The 17,206-nt window shown below is 41.5% G+C and overlaps 1 protein-coding gene across 2 annotated transcripts; it reads right to left on the reverse strand.

Annotated features, from left to right (window-relative positions):
• Positions 1 to 1,003: 1,003 nt before the first annotated feature.
• On the reverse strand, positions 1,004 to 15,504 carry NAE1 (NEDD8 activating enzyme E1 subunit 1). Of its 2 annotated transcripts, XM_027718328.2 has the most exons (20): positions 15,409 to 15,504; positions 13,763 to 13,866; positions 13,614 to 13,674; positions 13,055 to 13,085; positions 12,371 to 12,442; positions 11,999 to 12,078; positions 10,847 to 10,956; positions 10,438 to 10,547; positions 9,770 to 9,832; positions 9,488 to 9,551; positions 8,326 to 8,417; positions 7,271 to 7,330; positions 7,062 to 7,195; positions 5,429 to 5,504; positions 5,042 to 5,081; positions 4,015 to 4,101; positions 2,921 to 3,013; positions 2,391 to 2,505; positions 2,267 to 2,316; positions 1,004 to 1,258 (listed from the first exon to the last, which is right to left on the reverse strand). In XM_027718328.2, the coding sequence occupies exons 1-20, from the start codon at positions 15,462 to 15,464 to the stop codon at positions 1,149 to 1,151; spliced, it is 1,608 nt and encodes a 535-aa protein (XP_027574129.1). In that variant the 5' UTR covers positions 15,465 to 15,504; the 3' UTR covers positions 1,004 to 1,148. The 2 variants fall into 2 exon arrangements, with proteins under 2 accessions (XP_027574129.1, XP_039240388.1); XM_039384454.1 differs by lacking the exon at positions 2,267 to 2,316.
• Between the last annotated feature and the right edge of the window lie 1,702 nt (positions 15,505 to 17,206).

Raw genomic sequence — 17,206 nt, forward strand, 5'->3', positions numbered from 1 at the left:
GGGGCGGGTCGTAACATTTTTGGCGACACAGCAGCTATTTGTGAGCCAGTGTCAGCATCGAGGTAACTCACTGGCAGCTGCCACTGCCCATTCGGTTTATGGACAGACCATACTGTCCATGGTGAGTGTATAGGGACAACCACTCTTTGCTCCTGCAATTCTGCAATTTCTGGTGTAATGTTTTCACGTGTTCCTAAAGGGAGTGGGTGGGGGTTTACATTTGTTATTTTAGACTTGGAGCAATTTGCAACAGACGGACAGAGGGGGATCCAGTCAGTGGCAAAGGTGTTATTAAACAATCACAAACTTTACAGAACTGTAAATCTGTAAAACCTCCTGTGCACAGCCCCGAGCAAAGAAAAACCAGGGGCTGGCAGTTAGTTACCCTACAGTTGGAAAGTTGCTCCTTAGAAACGGGCCATCAGAACCTTCGCTGGAATTTACAAATTTTGTAATTCTCTGGCCACTTTGACCAGTAGCACCTCCTTAGATGAGCAGGTAGCGCTCCTGTAAAGCATCCATCTCCAAATCACTGCCTCCCAGTAACCCATGTTCAGAAAAATCACAACTTAGGCCAACCAAGATTCCTCATCTTCAGAAGCTGGGACTCCTGAGGCAACCCAGACACGCTTTGGAGGTACACAGCAGTATCTGCCTTTCAAGGACCTCTCTAAAAGCTGCAACAAAAAGTTAGCAGCAAAGTGAAGGACTGTAATTAATTGGATGGTGGATAGTCAGACAGAACACCCTCCCCCATTTGATACATTCTGTTTTGAGACCAGCTATTACTTGGAACGGATAACTGCAAGTAAACTCATCAGACCCTGTCACCTAGGAGTGCATTTTCACCATGTTGATTGAAAGCTGTCTGTCATTGAAGAAAAGCTCCAGAAGTTGCAACGTTTGATGCATTTTCAACCCCATGTAAGTCATGTCAAGTTTTTATCACCCAAAATTAGAATGAGTCTTTATCCTCAGGACAACAACAACAACAACAAAAAGATAATTACAAATGAAGGAAGTTTAATTAGCAGGTGATACAGAACAGAACAATCCAGTCAGTGGCAAACCACCACAGTATTTACAGAACTGTAAAGACTGTAAAAACTGGAAATACAGCAGCAGCAGCACCTTGGGGCATCATTACCCTACAGCTGGAAAGTTGCTGAAGTCTGTGACATTCCATTGTAAATAAAGGTGTTATTAAAAATTACAAACTGCCTTGTAATGACTTTGATAACCTCCTGTGCAGCAGCCCCTGTAAAAGAAAAACCAGAAGGCAGTTAGCAGGTCTTATTTAAACAACAGTAAAACAATGTTATTTATCTAGAACTCACTACACTGGAATTATTTAGGAAGTGCCTGATACACCTCCTAGGAGGTAAAAATGCCTTTCAGTACTTCCCAGTATTAAAGAGGTTCAGAAAGCTGCAACTTCCAAAGTTAGCTTTGCATACACTTTGCTATATATACTTTCTCTCCATGTACACACAGAGTAACACGTGAGCAGACAGACCCATGCAAGTTGAGACCTCTCAAAATACATTTGAGAAGTTAAATTAAAAAAATGTACAATTAAACTGTAAAATAAACTGAAGGGCTACTTCACTGTGTTCCCTTTGTGTTTTCCTGTAGTATGAAATATTCTGTAATTTCTTCAGAAGTTGCCTTTACATATTTTTCTGAAGCACAGTACATGTCAAGTTTCACTTAATCAGAGAAAATACCTAGAGTATTTAAAACATAATTATCTTCAGCACTGCATGAAGCCAAATAAAGGAGGTAAGTTAACTGATGCATCAATTTTGAGCACCCATTAAAACATATGTCATTTTGACAATACCCATAGCCTGAATGAAGGTAAGAAATCAAGGCTATTTATATTACATAGATATTTTATGTAAGTATATTGTGTTAATTTAACAGAAGACGTGTACTGAATAATTTTAAAATTACTACAGTTATTGCTTTCCTTTAAAAAAAATGAAGCCTCTTTCAAGCACTATTTTTAAACATTTTTAAGCTCCTAGAATGGATCTACTGTGATTGTTTTTAAGTTTACTTGGTTTCTTTCACTGCCTTTAAACCCTTGCTGTGCCCACTTACTCCATATGCTCCAGGAGTATGAATGAAGGGGAGGATTTTGTCCTAGTGCTGCCTTTGACTACAGCCTTTGCTCTGCCAACAGCAGGCAGTTAAAGCAGCAGCGCTCCTGCCTCGGGCACGTCCCAGAGCGTGTGCCCTCTGAGATCAGTGCCATCCTTACCTCCCACGAAGGCAGCAACAGCGTGTGGCTCAGCAGCTCCATAGCGACAGCTGGGCAGGAGAGCGACAGTCAGAACGTGCCAGTGGTGCCACCAACACAGCCACACCCCAACCACAACACTTACAACTCCTGGACATAGTCATCCTTCACCGCCACCGACAGCCCGTGCTCTTGGAGGAAACCAGTAAGGCAAGATTTTAGTTTTCCAGTATCATCTTCCACCTGGTAGTTGTAGACACCTGGGAGGGAAGTGAAGTGTTTAATCACACAACTGTAACACCATGTGCAAAGTTAACGGGGTCAAACGGCAGCGTAAGTATTTCATTTTTCTGAAAAGTTTCTAAGCTGACTAATATTATTAACACTAGACTAATAATGATTGAATATTTTGTTGATGCTACTCATGACAATGACAAATTTCTGTGCAGCTGAACTGGCTTGTAATCCATGCAACCCATCTCAGTGGTATTAATTCAGATGAATTCCTTCAGTTCCCAAAGAGAAAAAATTCTCACTTTAATTCTTAAAGTTATATTAATATGGAAACAAAACCACAACTAATGCTGTATTTGTAGTTTATAACTTCACTATTACAGTAACTATTGGATCTTTGTATTTCTTTTGCTGACATGAAGTAACTCTGTGTTAACATACCTGGATATCTCCCATGCTGCTTGTAAAATCTATTTACAGCCCTCAGCATCAAGTACAGCACTATCTCACTGTCTGGGTTATCCATGTGGGAAACTGGGAATAGCAAGAGAACCAGTTAATCAGTACAGATGAAATGGAAAAAGGAAAGGTTTGCATTACCTGAAAACAAGTATTACCCATGCTTAAACTGTAAAATCTGCAGGAAAAAAAAAACCCTAACGACAACAACCTGCAACTGAGAATCTCAGTGCCAGATATGCAGTTTTGCCTCCAAATTTTATGACAAAACCATACTTTTTGTATTTGATATAAACTATACAGTGATGATATTCACATTTCAACTCTGGCAGCTGCTCTAATTTAAATGGAATACATTCTACTTCTTACTCTGGGATGTGAAAAACATGCTTTAAATATTTAACTGTAATGACAATAATTATGAAACAGGTCTTAAATCCTTTTCCATGCAGCTCAGCAGTATTTGTAAATGCTGACTACTACTTAAATGACATCGTATATTACCAACTAATTCAAGGAGCTTTCACTTAAATGATATATAACTATTATATAAATATTACACTAAATGTACATACATTTTGTCCAAAACAGGGGACTTGTATAAGCTTAAATTCAACAAACTGTGATGAAAAAGTATTTCCAGCTTTTTTTTTTTAATTTATGTAGGTTCAAAACAACAAAAAAAGCAGTATTAAGTAACCAGTTTGCTAGTTCACATACTGAACAGATAAGCTGGCAGAGGACAAAACAATTATTCTCATTTGGTCAGGTGAAAGCACCTTTCTAGATCTGTCAGAAATAACTGAGGTACAGAGAAGTTTGAAGAAAACAGTGTTTTATTTATATACTACCAAAATTAAAATCTGCAAGAAAAAAACCCCAACAAACTGAAGCATGGAACAATCCGTAAGGCCATTTTTGAAATTTCAAAATCAAACTGAAATCAACATTCTAGACTTAAAAACTCCACACTTCTAGTTGATGCCAAATCATAAAACTGCATAAATGCAATAGAACACGTAACAGGCAAATTCTTTTTCATCCCAGAGTCATTCTAAGCTGGGGGCAGTACTCACTGATTTCGTCCCTGTTGAAGGTGTTCAGGCTGTGCTCCTCGGCCAGGGACCGGCACCGCACCACCCGCAGGAAGGCTGCGTTGCTGCCTGGCAGGGGGCAGGGGAGGAGCATCAACAACCTCATCTCACCACAGCTTTGTAAGTCTGTCCCTCTCATGTGTTACATGGGAGAGACCAGAACTGACCAGCACTTCATTTCACTCTTTTCTGTTTCTTCTGGTACCTTATAGTACTAAAAATCTATTAAATTACATTTAGGTCTGTGTCACAAGTATTTTAGTGAAATACTTGGTGCTTGTGTACTTCTGGAATCCACATCTGCCATGTTAATGTAACAGCAGCCACAGCCATCAAATCCATGTTTCCTCTTCCAGGCTGCAAATGGACACGGGTTCTTTTCACCTTCCACTACATCTAATGCTGCCTCATGTGTTCTCAATTAATATTTCAACAGTGCAGCCACCAGACTGAAAAGGTTCTTTTCCTGTATCATTGCTACGAAACAACCCAACAGGCAGCTACTGCTGAGCACTGAAAAAGCAGCAACTGGGAGGTTCCCAAACTCCCAGCGAATGCTTTCCCAGCACAGGGACAGCCTGCTCTTGGCTCTGTGCTTACAGGGACATTTTCCAGCTGCAAGGAGACTCAGCCAGGCTGCAGCAGGACATGTGCACATATCCAGAACAGACACAACCTGAAATGCTATCAACTGCTTTACCTTTTCAGAATACCAGAAGTTTACAGAGCAAGACTACTTAGGTACTCATCACACAGAGCAGAGGAAGCTGCTCCCTCTTGTTTGGAGCTGAAAAAATATATAATCTTTTAAAAGCCAACTGTTATAGATTCACTACTGAGAGATGCTGAACATCTGTTACTTCCACTGAAGATGAGGGATGCAAATCACCTATTTGAAAAATTTAAATATTGACTTACTATTTAATAACTACATTATCATTATCATTCAGAAGTTTGTGGTTATTTGATCATTTGCATAAACCCAACAACAGAATCCAAGCATACTCACAAAGCAATTTTAATTCTCTCTCTGAAATAGACTCTGGTGCCTAAAAGAGAGAATATACTCATTCAGTACATACAATGACCAGAGAATTCATGCTTTCAGATATATTAATATCTTTATTGTGAAATAACTAGTCACTAATGTACCAAAAAGAGGTATCTTAAATCATAAATAATATATACCTGTATGCACTTTTATATGATCAAACCAAAAGTGATAAAATAAAGCAGACCACAGATATTTCATTTCATCAGAACTTACTTTAACCTTTTGAACAGAAAGGGGCAGTTAAGCCTTTCTTTCCCTATGTCTCCTGTGACTCATTTCTGCACAGAACATCAGGGAAAAGCTCTTTTCCCCCTGCCAGGATGGCTGTACGTTTGGACTCACCTTGCCCAGGGACTGTAGCAATTTAGCAGCATGTGCCCCCACAGCAGCAATGTCCTTCTTGGCTTTCTCCCGGTATCTGCCAAAAACAAACCAGTCAATCACTACAGCACAAAGCCAGTGACTTCACAGTGGAGAGCATTTCTTGTTGTTTGACATTATAAAGACAAAATACACACGAACAGACGTGAGCTCCCTCAGGGCCAGGAAGGCACTTGTTCCCTCCTGTCTGACATGGCTGAGCTGTTCATGCAACATGTGGCTCAACATGCAGAACTGTTTGCTAAAACTAGTACTACTACAGAGGAAAAACACTAAGTAAGCAGCTCCACATCCTTCATCTGGTTTCTAATATTTTAGTAATTTCGTGTTTTAATGTCTGCAGCCATTAATATTTTAGTTCAGTTAAGAAGTATGACACTGCAAACATCTCAACACCACAATACTTAATAAAATTCAATTTAAGAGCTCATTTTAAGGAACTGTAGTTGTTTTATCTGTGAATTAAAATCCTGCAATGCTTACTATTTGAGAACTATTTGAGAAGGACATAATGGTTTGCCAATTCAGGATACTTAGAGAATTCAGATTTACAAATTAGGGTATCTGTGCAAATTCAAGCAATTATGATTTCATTAAGCAAAACACTGATACAAGTTTCTGGGTTTACTATAATTATATTCCTGAACTGATAGCAATCAGTTATTTTAGACATGTGACGATTTGTATTTTTACGTCACGTTTTAATGCTATTTGTCACAGCTCTGAGGAATGCCTCTCTAAATGCACAGATTCCATTTTGGGTAGTAAACACTATTAAAGGCACACAATCCTTTTTCTAGTAGAGGTTGTGTTTTAGATTTATGGGGATCTATTAGATTTTACTCCAAAATCTATTAGATTTTACTTTCTGATTCAACAGTACAACTGCACAGACAATAAGTTAACAAAGTCTTCAACAGGATACTGTTTCATTGTAAAGATAAAAAAAGGTGGATGAAATACTCAACTGCAAAGAAAATGGGGCAATGCTGTAAAAGTCTGTTTGGCCAAACAATTGTACCATGTCCAGGGTGCACAGGAACAGTAAGTTCATATTGAAGATACATCATCCTAAAATCTTCATCCACACTGATGCCGTATGGAATTTGCAGTTATTGTTTCTTCACAAAGTCTCTGCCCTTCCTTATTTACCAGGCAATCCCTTCCAAGGGCATTAATTTGAACTAAGGATTTAGAAAACTAGAATTTCTGTAACCATATTATTTTAGGTTAACATATATTTTGAGGGAAAAAAAAAAAGGTTGTCTTTAAGCAGAAATTTGCTCTGGACAGCAGCATCTGGGCTATGAGATCTACTATCTATAGGAAGGTCTTTACTAGATCTGAAACCAGGTGATCACTCCCCACCCAGCCCTGGGAAACTGGGATGCATTGAAGGCTTCAGCTCCACTTCCCATGCGCAGATGGCACCTACCCAGGGACAGCCCAGGCTGCTGTGCTTCCCACAGCCCTCAGCCCAGCCCCACACACACGCCTTTGGCTCTAAACACAGGCATTCCTGCACTCTGAGAGCTCTGAACTCAGCACCATCTACTAGCATTAGGAACTAGTTAGTAAATAACTGTATACTTACACATTTTGCAGTTTGATAAATTTACTGGAGTCTGCAATCATATCAGGAATAGTGCCCCTCACAGGCAAGCTTCCTTGCCCTTCATTTGCCACAAATTCCTTTAAAGCTCGAACCAAAATCCAGAAGGAAGGTGACTGCAAATGCACAAGAGACACTCATGTACACAGACATTATTTATACATTCAAGTCTTGCCCAGAAGTACTCATACCTGCTCTGTGAGCTTCACACAGCAATCATCATCAAAAAGCTCCTGAATGCCTCTTGGAACCTATGAAAATAAATACATTGGGTTTGTAATTACTTGTCTTTTGTTTTCTTGAATTATCTCAATACTCATTACGTAGGTGACCAACTCTATGTGACCTCAGTTTCATACCAAAATCTCCTCTGAATCCTACACAGTCAGTGCTGCCTCAGACATATTTCAAATATTAGCCCTAATAACATGTTCTGCTCAGGATCGATGTTACAAACAAAACCTCACCTTATTTCCATCTTTACATAGAGGATTTTAAAGAACAGTGGCAGCAACTGTCCCAAGTGCCCATCCTACCTGCTGGGGCAGAGCAGCAAACAGGCCAGGGAAGGAGAGAGAGGCTGCAAAAGGGACTGCTTTTAACTGCATATAAACTCCCACAGATATTAATATCCTGTGCCATGGCTTGTAGTGCCCTGTGTGACAGCACTCAGTGCTACCTGCTGCTTTCTTGGGAGACTTAATGTGATCAGGGATCAGCACAGTCCAAGCAGGGATCAGCACAGTTCAAATAAAACCAGAATGTAATCTAGAAACAGTCACAGAATTCTGCCTTTACCCCATGTAGCTTTTGCAATCTACCATCAATGAGAGATTAAGGAAATCAAATCTTAGTTCTAAACCACAAGTTGCTACTTCAGAATTATCTAAAAACAATGAAAAAACTTCACTTTTAAGATTTTTAAGTTTGATCAGTTTATAAAGGGAATTTCATAACGTTTCTTCAGGATGAAAGGACTGAGACAAGAACTCACTGCTAATGAACCGACTCATTCTAGACTTGAATTCAAGTCTTCAGGAGCAAGGAAACAACAGAACTTCCATGAGCTACAGCTAGTCCAGGTCTATTTAACTACACAATTTCAATGCTAACCATTCTATCAATCCTGTTTTACTTAAATAGAAATGTTACAAATGGAATTCCTGTACTAGAAGTGCATAATATTTTCTGAGGAAATGATGCAGTTGAAATTTATTCAGTTTTATCACAGAAATGTTTATTTTACCTCTGTAGTATTCAACACTGTGTTCACATTTTTTATAGCTTCTTCAAAGTTTTCCTCATCTTCTGGGGTTCCATTTTCATTCTTTAAGATACCTTATTGAAAGAAAAATTTGAAATACTCAACCACTTGAATTACATCTTGTCAGTAAGTACATCTTACCAACAGGGCAGACTGGCTTTGGGTGTATTTATGGCATAACAGCTAATCAGCAAAAAAAGAAAAATAAATCTCAAGAAAAAAGTCAAAGATGCACTGATAAAACTAACTTCTTGTACATTCTGCATATGATTCATTTACTTATCACAAAAAAACCAGTTTATTTGTGTGAGAAAGAGATAATGAAGTTTCATAAGCACTAAATTAACAGTTCAACTCTCCTTCCCATCCCCAGTCATGTTTTCCTGGGGTTTTTTTGCTCAAATTTGGCACTTATGTACCCACACAGCAAACCAGATCCAGAAATGGGCTCCACTAAACCCCTGATTTAACCAAAGGTTCAACGACAGATCAGATCAGTTCAGTTCCCTCACACAGCCCGGGGATAAGGATGGCAGAACCACCCAGAATTTGCACACAGGCCACCTTCAAGTGAGGAAATACCAAAAATTTGGTTACTGCTTTTATTCTACAATCATTTAAGACAATATATTTATAGATCTTAAAACCTCCACATTAATTTTAGCACCCACAAAAGGTATTAAACTGAACCACCTGCAAAACTGGAGTTGTTCACATACTGGTTACAGTGCATTCAGGGGCTACGTAACCTTTGTGTCTCGACTGGTAACTTAGAGATGCAAAGATTAACAAGTGTCTGGGGGTCAACAGACCCACCAAATACTTGCAGTAAAAGACAATTCCAGTGTGTCAAGAGCCACTTTCTTTCCTCTTTATCAGATCTTCTACAGGTTCTTCTCTTGAGGCCTGTCCTCCCTCCCAAATCAAAACATACTCTGGATCTTAAACATCATGAAACACTGCCAAAATAAGCAAATCTGGGATCTCAAGATCCACCTGTACAAAACAATCCTTTAGCAGAAGAATCCTACTGAATATTCCAGCAAATTTTTCATAAATTAACCCTGAGAAAACTTCTGATTATTTTTCAGACACCACCTTATTTCTGCCAGTATGGATAAGTGACTCCTGGGGCCTTCATTACCTTGTCGAATCAGTTGTCTGAAGGCTTCTTTTTCCTTGTAACTTTTGGGCAGCTGTTCACTTTTCTGAATTCAAAAACACAAAAAGATGTTGTCTTTAAAATACCTACTACCAACCTCACTGTGTTCAGACTGAACTCCAGGAGTGTCACTGCTCACATACATTCACTTGTATTTCAATTAGTAATTTTTAAGATTCCACCTTGTTTTATGTTACACACTGCCAAAATAATATATTAGGGTAGAAAAGACAGATCAACAATAGTAATAGTTTTGCAACATACCTCATTGAACCATTTTGTCAGATACTTGGCTACAATCACAACCCATGGAGTGTGGCTGTGGTCCTGTAATTGAACACCAGAGAGATCTTTGTCAAGTTGAGAAAAGATAAAAAACAGGACAAATTAAAAACCTATTTTAAATGTAAACTCCTAACATCCGTTCCACTGCTCTGAAGACACAGGACATGTTCCAGATTTTGATTCAGCCATAATGTTCTCTAACTACCATAAAGCAAATTAATAAATTATTAGTTTACTTAAAAAATTATTATTACTTTACTTGTCTGAGCCAAGTTCTCCAGTATTTTCCTGGAGTGGAAAACTCACACTATGCACAAACACCCTCACTGCAAAGCTCTGCAGCAGCAGGGAATCATAAAAATCAAAAAACAAATTAAAAATAAAGGTGTGAGGGGTATTCAATCTAATAAAAGATCAAGTTGTCCAAGAATATCCTTGCTTCCAAAGACCCCCACCTGCTTAAGATTTAAATACAGACTGTAGCATTTGGGGCAGAGGCAAGAAAATAGTGCCTGCTGACTGATTCTCCAGCTGCCTCCGTTCAGATGAGCCCTGGCAGCAGAGTCACCTGCCAAGGGCCATTTCCACAGAACCCCTGTCCTGGGTTTGCCTCCAGCTGGGGGAACACGGTGCAGGCACACACCAACCTTCTTGTCCATGTGATCCAAGTCGTAGGACTGAATGTGTTCTGTCAGTTCTGGAAATGGTTTGTCCAGTCTCAGATCTTCCAATGTATTGTCAGGGTGAGATTCAACAACTGTGAACAAAATCACACCATGTATTTTGCAGCTTTACGTCTGGCCTTCAAACCAGAGCTCCACATCACATACAGCACCATCTGCTCAATTCTCCAAGTGTTCTGTGTAAGTCAATGGCAGGATAATCTCCAGTTTTACTATTTATTGCAGTCCATAATTCCTCAAATGTGGTGATGAACTGCAAACTACCTAGGACTTAACAAATACTAAATACATCACGAGACGAAAATAAACCAAAAAAAATAAATCAAAGTGACATTAGGCATTGAAAAGTCTCTATCTCAGAAAACCCTCTAACCTGTATGTTCTTTAATAACGACTCTCATATAACCAACCAGTCCATAAGTCCTGCAGACCAGCAGAGGAATGTTAGAATTCCAGAGAAGTTCAGCCAAGCGCAGCAAAGTACTGGAAGGAAAAACAGCTTTTTTCAGATATACGGAAGACAAGAGTCAACTCCTACACAAGTTACTTGTGAAAGAGTTCTCCCAGACAACTTCTCTAACACCACATGATCCTAAGCACATAAGGTGATTCACTTCATAGGTGAATTTACACTAGATTAGAAATAGGTTTATCCATGATCTTACTTACGTCTCACCCCATCCTCCCAAATGCTCCAAATATCACACAAAAAGCTTCAATGAGTTGTGAAAGAGCAAAAAAAGGAATCAGATCTATGTTTTGCACAAACATAACTTCCAGTAGGGGCAGTTCCACCCAGGGGTTTTTGATCAGCACATAGAAAATACCCCATTTCCCCAAGGGAATCAACATTTCAGAGAGGATCTTATTCCTGAGACAGCACCTCCAGCTCCCCTGTGAGAAGGGGGACGGACAAAATAGATGAGGAATGACCAACAGCCACTTCCTTGCAAAAGCAAGGTTTAACTATTCAACTACCCAACAACCTCTTGCCTCTGTGGGGGCAGAAGCAGCAAGTTCCTCTCCCCCAGGTTTCCCAGTACTCCCAGTTGCAATTATCCATCTGCACCTTTTCTTGGCAGGCAGCACTCAAGGAATGGGTTAAAAAGAGTAAAAAAAGTCAGAACTACTGGTCTTGGCAAAGCTTAGATGGGAAATAGAATTACATAGGGGTAAATTGGGAAGAGTTATACCAACAGTAAAATGCAGAAATGTAAAGGCATCACAGACCCTCTGATCTGTCAGGCTGTACATAAGGACACTTGTTACTGTGGTTTTGGAACAGAAACAACTCTCACTACAAAAGAGTGCCTGGCAAGAAAATACACTGGAGACAGCACTAGGAGCCAGGCATGGATCTGAAAGAGATTTTAAACTACGTATTAACATATAAAAATGTCTCTAGAAAACCCATCATTTACTGTAACTTTCCTTTCTGGTTTAAGTTTTTCTGCAATTTTCTGTAATTTAAATCTGCTTTTACAACTGTACAAAAACAAACAAATAACTTTAGATGCTTCTTTACCTTTCTGGTAGCTGTGTTGCAATCACCAAGTTAAACCGATTAAAAAAGGAAGGGTTGTTGTCCAGAAGCTTTTCTGGACTCTAAATAGGAGAAAAAAATATATGTCAGGAAACACTGTGGAAATTTCTGAATACAGAGCAAGTCTGTTCAACATTGAATATAAAGTGAAAGTTATAAGATTAAGATGAAGTTACAAAACAATGTTTAAAACACATAAATTGACTTCGCAAATAACTTCAGATCATCTTCCTCAAATGCTGTTTTATCACGAAGCTTCTTCAACTGCAACATTACAAAGCAACACGCAGCTATTGCACCATGCTTTTATCACACTGAATAACACACACACATGACCAATTTAGGAATACAAACCTCTTCAACAAAATTTCCAGAAACATCACTATTCAACTCCTGCAGGAGCTCCATGGCACTCTGGGCACGACTCTGGTTAGGAACAATTAAAATGAAATGTAATTTATACAGTATAGCAATGGTACATAATGCCACATGCTAAAAATACCAAACACAACAACAAAACAACCCCTAAAACCACCCCATAACAAAACTCATCATAAACTAGAGCTCCTTATTCCAAGTCTTTCTTATCTGAAGCAAAAATAAATCCCATAACAGCAGGCAGTGTTTGAGAGCACTTTCAGTAGTATGATTTTAAAAACACAAATTATGTGACAGCTATTTCCTAATTTCCAATTTTATTAGTTTCCAGGAGTTATCTAGGACTCCTGTACTCTGTCTTTGTGACAATTTTTCCCCCATTCACTTCACTAATCTTAGCTTTATTCTTTTAACCACAATGACCTTCCAAAGATTTTCTTAATCATAACCTCTTCATTTTTTTCTATTCAATCTTGCCCCAACTGAGTTGATCTTCTCACTTATGAGCAACTAAAAAGTAAGCATGGGGAACTCTCTCACAGAATAAACAGACTTTAACCTATACATATATATTTTTAGAATTATTCATTATACTGCATTTGAGTACCCAACCCTTCTGTGCTTTCAGCACACCTAAAGTGACATTTATTATCTCCTTACCTGACCAATATGGCTTTTTTGTAGAAAGAAACTGAAAAGGAGACAAGAGGGAATTACATGTGAACTTTTACACTGAAGAAAAAACAGCAGTAAATTACATTTTGTACTGCAGAACATGTTGCTGACTCTCATGCCACATTCCCCCTTAAATCTGCCTTTCTTTTCACCATCACTGTTGTATTTTCCTCACAATCAGTGAAAACATATTTAGCCACACTGAAACACAAACAAGTCTTCCTCTGTCATAGCTCAAGATTACATCAAATGAGTTAATTTTAAATATTTTTATATTGAGTAGAGCATTGTCTTTATAAACTTGATATGTGAAGCAAATAGACCTGTAAGGTCCAAAAACTAGGAACTAAAAGAATTTTAGCAGTCAATGTCAAAATGACCATGCATGCTGTATGTCACCAACTTCCAAACCCACAAAGACTTGGAGAAACATACAGAGGCTTTTAAAAGAATTTTACAGAATTTCTTAACAAATGCAGAGATGGAACTACCTTTTAAACCCTCTTACTTCTCAATTTGTAACAAAAGTCAGTAAAAAACCTACTTATTTCCAACATCTTCTCCAGAGACTCGATTCCCATCAACAATTGTAAAGGAACCAATACCTTGGGGAAAAAAATTGTTATTAATAAGTTGGCATTATGGAGTTATCAGATACATTCCCAAGAATGTACAGGAGAAATACCTACTTACCTGGCAGCACTAAGTTTTTGAGTATTTCAGTTCCTGTTGCTGTTGCATTTATCACACAAACATGGGCAGATTCTAATGCTTCCTGGCCATGGTCACCCCACAGTCTGTATTGGGAGGGAAACCAATACATAATGAAGGTATTTATTGCAAAGGCAATACAAAGAAACAAAAAAGAATTAAACTGTGCTCTCCAACATCTCCATCAATGACTTGGACTCAGGACTGGAAGGGGCACTGAGCAAGTTTGGAGATGACACAGAACTGGGAGGGGCTGTCAAGTCCCTCAAAGGCAGGGAGGGCCTGCAGAGAGACCTGGACAGATCCGAGGGCTGGGAATTATCAACCATGGGAAGTTAACAAGGGGAAGTGCTGGATTCTGCCCCTGGGATGGGGCAACCCCGGATGGACGGACAGACTGGGAAGGAGAGGCTGGAGAGCAGAGCTGGGAAAGGGCCCTGGGGGTCCTGGTGGTGCCAGTTGTCCCTGAGTCAGCAGTGCCCTGGCAGCCAGGAGGGACATCCCTGTCCTGGGGCACCAGGGAGGGGACTGTCCCACTCTGCTCTGCCCTGGGGCGGCCTCACCTCAACATTGGGGCAGTTTGGGGGGACACAATGGAGGGAAGGGATTGAGCCATTGGAGAGTGTCCAAAGGAGGGCAAAGAGATGGGGAAGGGCCTGGATTTGAAGGCGTGGGAGGACACTGAGGGCACTTGGTGTGTTCAGCTGGAGCAGAGGAGACTGAGGGGAAGCTCAAGGGCAGTTCCAATTCCTGGGCAAGGGGCAGAGGAGGGGGCCAGGGACTGATCTCTGCTCTGGGGGGACCAGGGACAGCAGCCAGGGAATGGCTGGAGCTGTGTCAGGGCAGGCTCAGGTTGGATCTCAGCCAAAGGTTCTTCCCCCAGAGGCTGGTTGGGCACTGCCCAGGCTCCCCAGGGCAGTGGGCACAGCCCCAAGGCTGCCAGAGCTCCAGGAGACAGGGTGGGATTGCTGAGGTGTCTGTGCAGGGCCAGGAGTTGGACTCAATGATCCTGATGGGTCAGGACCCAACTCAACATATTCTATGATTCTATTCTATATATAAATATATATACATACATATATACAGTCTTAAGCTCTGCCAGGGAAGGTTTAGGTTGGATATTAGAAAGAAATTTTTTACAGAGAGAGTGCTCAGCCACTGGAATGGGCTGGGCAGGGAGGGGGTGGAGTCCCCGTCCCTGGAGGTGTTGAAGGTGAGACTGGATGTGGCATCAGTGCCATGGGCTGGGAACCACAGCGGGGTTGGATCGAGGGTTGCGCTTGATGATCTCGGAGGTCTTTTCCAACCTGGTTGATTCTATAATAGGCATACATATATATATGTCTCTCTCTCGCTCTCTCTCTCTTTAAAGTGGGGGTGCCAAATATATACACATATAAATTTCCCCTGTGCCAGCACAAGCGCTCACGGCGCTGCCCGGGAGCCCGGTACAGGGCCCCCTCAGTTCGGACACGGCCCAGCTCCCTCCCCGGGCTCCTCCCGGGGCCTCTGCCCTCCGCGGGCTGAGCACAGAGAGCCGCGGGCTCGCTCTCCACCGGGCAGGGGCAGGGCAGGCCCGGCACACCCCGCTCCCCTCGGCGGGCCCGGCGCAGCCCTTTCCCCCGTACCTGAGCTGGCGGTCGTAGCGCTGCTCCTTGGCCGCGGCCCGGCCCGGCCGCGCCATGGCCCCGCTCCCGCCGCGCACGCGCGGGCTGAGGGAGGCGGGGCGGCGGCAGCGGGGCGGCCCTTTCCCTCAGGGGTGGGTTCTTTCCCTCAGGGCTGGGTTCTTTCCCTCAGGGGCGGCCCTTTCCCTCAGGGGTGGGTTCTTTCCCTCGGGGATGAGTTCCTTCCCTCAGGGATGAGTTCTTTCCCTCAGGGCTGGGTTCTTTCCCTCGGGGGTGGGTTCTTTCCCTCAGGGGTGGGTTCTTTCCCTCGGGGATGCGTCCTTTCCCTCGGGGATGCGTCCGGAATGTGAGGCCGCTCTCGGGAGTCCCGTCCGAAAGAGGCACTGCTCTCCATCTCTCAGCCCGGGCAGTACCTGCAGTGCTGAGCAGCTGAGCCCTGCAGAACCCGTCGCACCCGGAGCGTTCCCCTTCACTCGCGCTCCCCGTGTTCCCCAGCACCGCCCTGCCTTGTGCCCATTCCTCGGCACCATCTCCACACTGTTTGCCCCCACATCCGCAAAACCGTATCGAAAAAAATCATTGCCTTCTCCACATCAAGTCAATTAGGCCTAATAACACAGTCAGACTAAACCTGCCTCATCCAGCTTTCCTCCGCACCTCAACCCATTAATTCTTTAGCGCAATATTAGTACTCTGCTCAGGGTCCATTATCCACAACCTCAACGGAGAGAATAACGTTCAAACAACAGAAGGCCTACAAAAAATACTTGCAACAACCACTTCATGCCTAACCATCAGCAATCCAGCCCTCATAGGAACCCCATTCCTTACAGGATTCTACTCAAAAGACCTCATCATCGAGAGTCTAAAATGTGGAATATATAAAATTTTATTAGGAAAGGATGTTCTTTGATGCTTGATCATTGTATACTTTCAAGCCTAGTCAACAAGGAGGGAGATTTAATCTGTGGAACAGAAAGCAGCCAACAAAGTCTAAGTGATGTCCAGGTATTAGTTAGAAAGACAAATTAATTGTCGGTAGAATTGCCTTGTTAAGGTTTAGGGCTGGATGTGTTTCAATGATCTCAGACTTGGGGGAGGTTAACAAGGCTTGAGAAGAAGGATGTACCACTGATTTGGGCACACAAAGAATGCAGAATTTACAGGCCACAAGGACATTTGGCAGAATCCCCAACATAAGGAAGAAACTAATAAAGACAACTCAGTGATTGTGCTGGATCAGCTCCAACTGGGTAAAGGGTAATTCCAGCAGGGGCAGGTCATGACCACCAACCCAAGAAACCCCCTGACTCAAAAGAAGAGAAAGACTGAGAGCATGGGACTAATTAGCATGAGAAGTGAGAGAATCATTAACCAATAGGAGATAGAATACTAATTAATAAGAGAATTGTGTAACTTGTAGCCAATGGACATTATTGCCTTTGTTTGCTAAAATGTATAAATAGCAGAAAGTTTTGAGAGTTACTGTGCTTGATTTGTGGAATCCAGGCTGGAGCAACTCTGAAATAAATAATCAATGTCTCTCTTGGGTGTGTAATTATTGGCTTGCTGCACACTGGGTAACAAATCCAGTTTTTCTGGCCAACACTGCCATGACCACAATTTATGTTTCAAACAGGCATTTCTCTGCATCTCTCAACCCACTTTCTGGAATGGAGTCTTGAGGCGTTTTCGAGCAAACTGAGAGAGAAGCCCAAAAAGCAGACAGTGTTCAGGAAAATCCAGTTAGGTATATTTTCCAGAGATATTGCACATTATTGCAGTTATTCCTTCTTAGTAT

Source organism: Pipra filicauda, unplaced genomic scaffold (assembly GCF_003945595.2).
Source record: "Pipra filicauda isolate LSUMZ 115617 unplaced genomic scaffold, ASM394559v2 scaffold356_size1356884_pilon, whole genome shotgun sequence".
Lineage (NCBI taxonomy): Eukaryota > Metazoa > Chordata > Aves > Passeriformes > Pipridae > Pipra > Pipra filicauda.

What these genes read in the sequence shown, in the direction of transcription:
- NAE1 (XM_027718328.2), bottom strand. Translation starts at nt 15,464, where the DNA reads ATGGCGCGGCCGGGCCGGGCCGCGGCCAAGGAGCAGCGCTACGACCGC. An exon ending in CAAAAACTTAGTGCTGCCAG is followed by an intron (nt 13,675 to 13,762) that starts GTAAGTAGGTAT and finishes TTTTTCCCCAAG; the next exon opens with GTATTGGTTCCTTTACAATT. An exon ending in GATGACTATGTCCAGGAGTT is followed by an intron (nt 2,317 to 2,390) that starts GTAAGTGTTGTG and finishes TCTCCTGCCCAG; the next exon opens with CTGTCGCTATGGAGCTGCTG.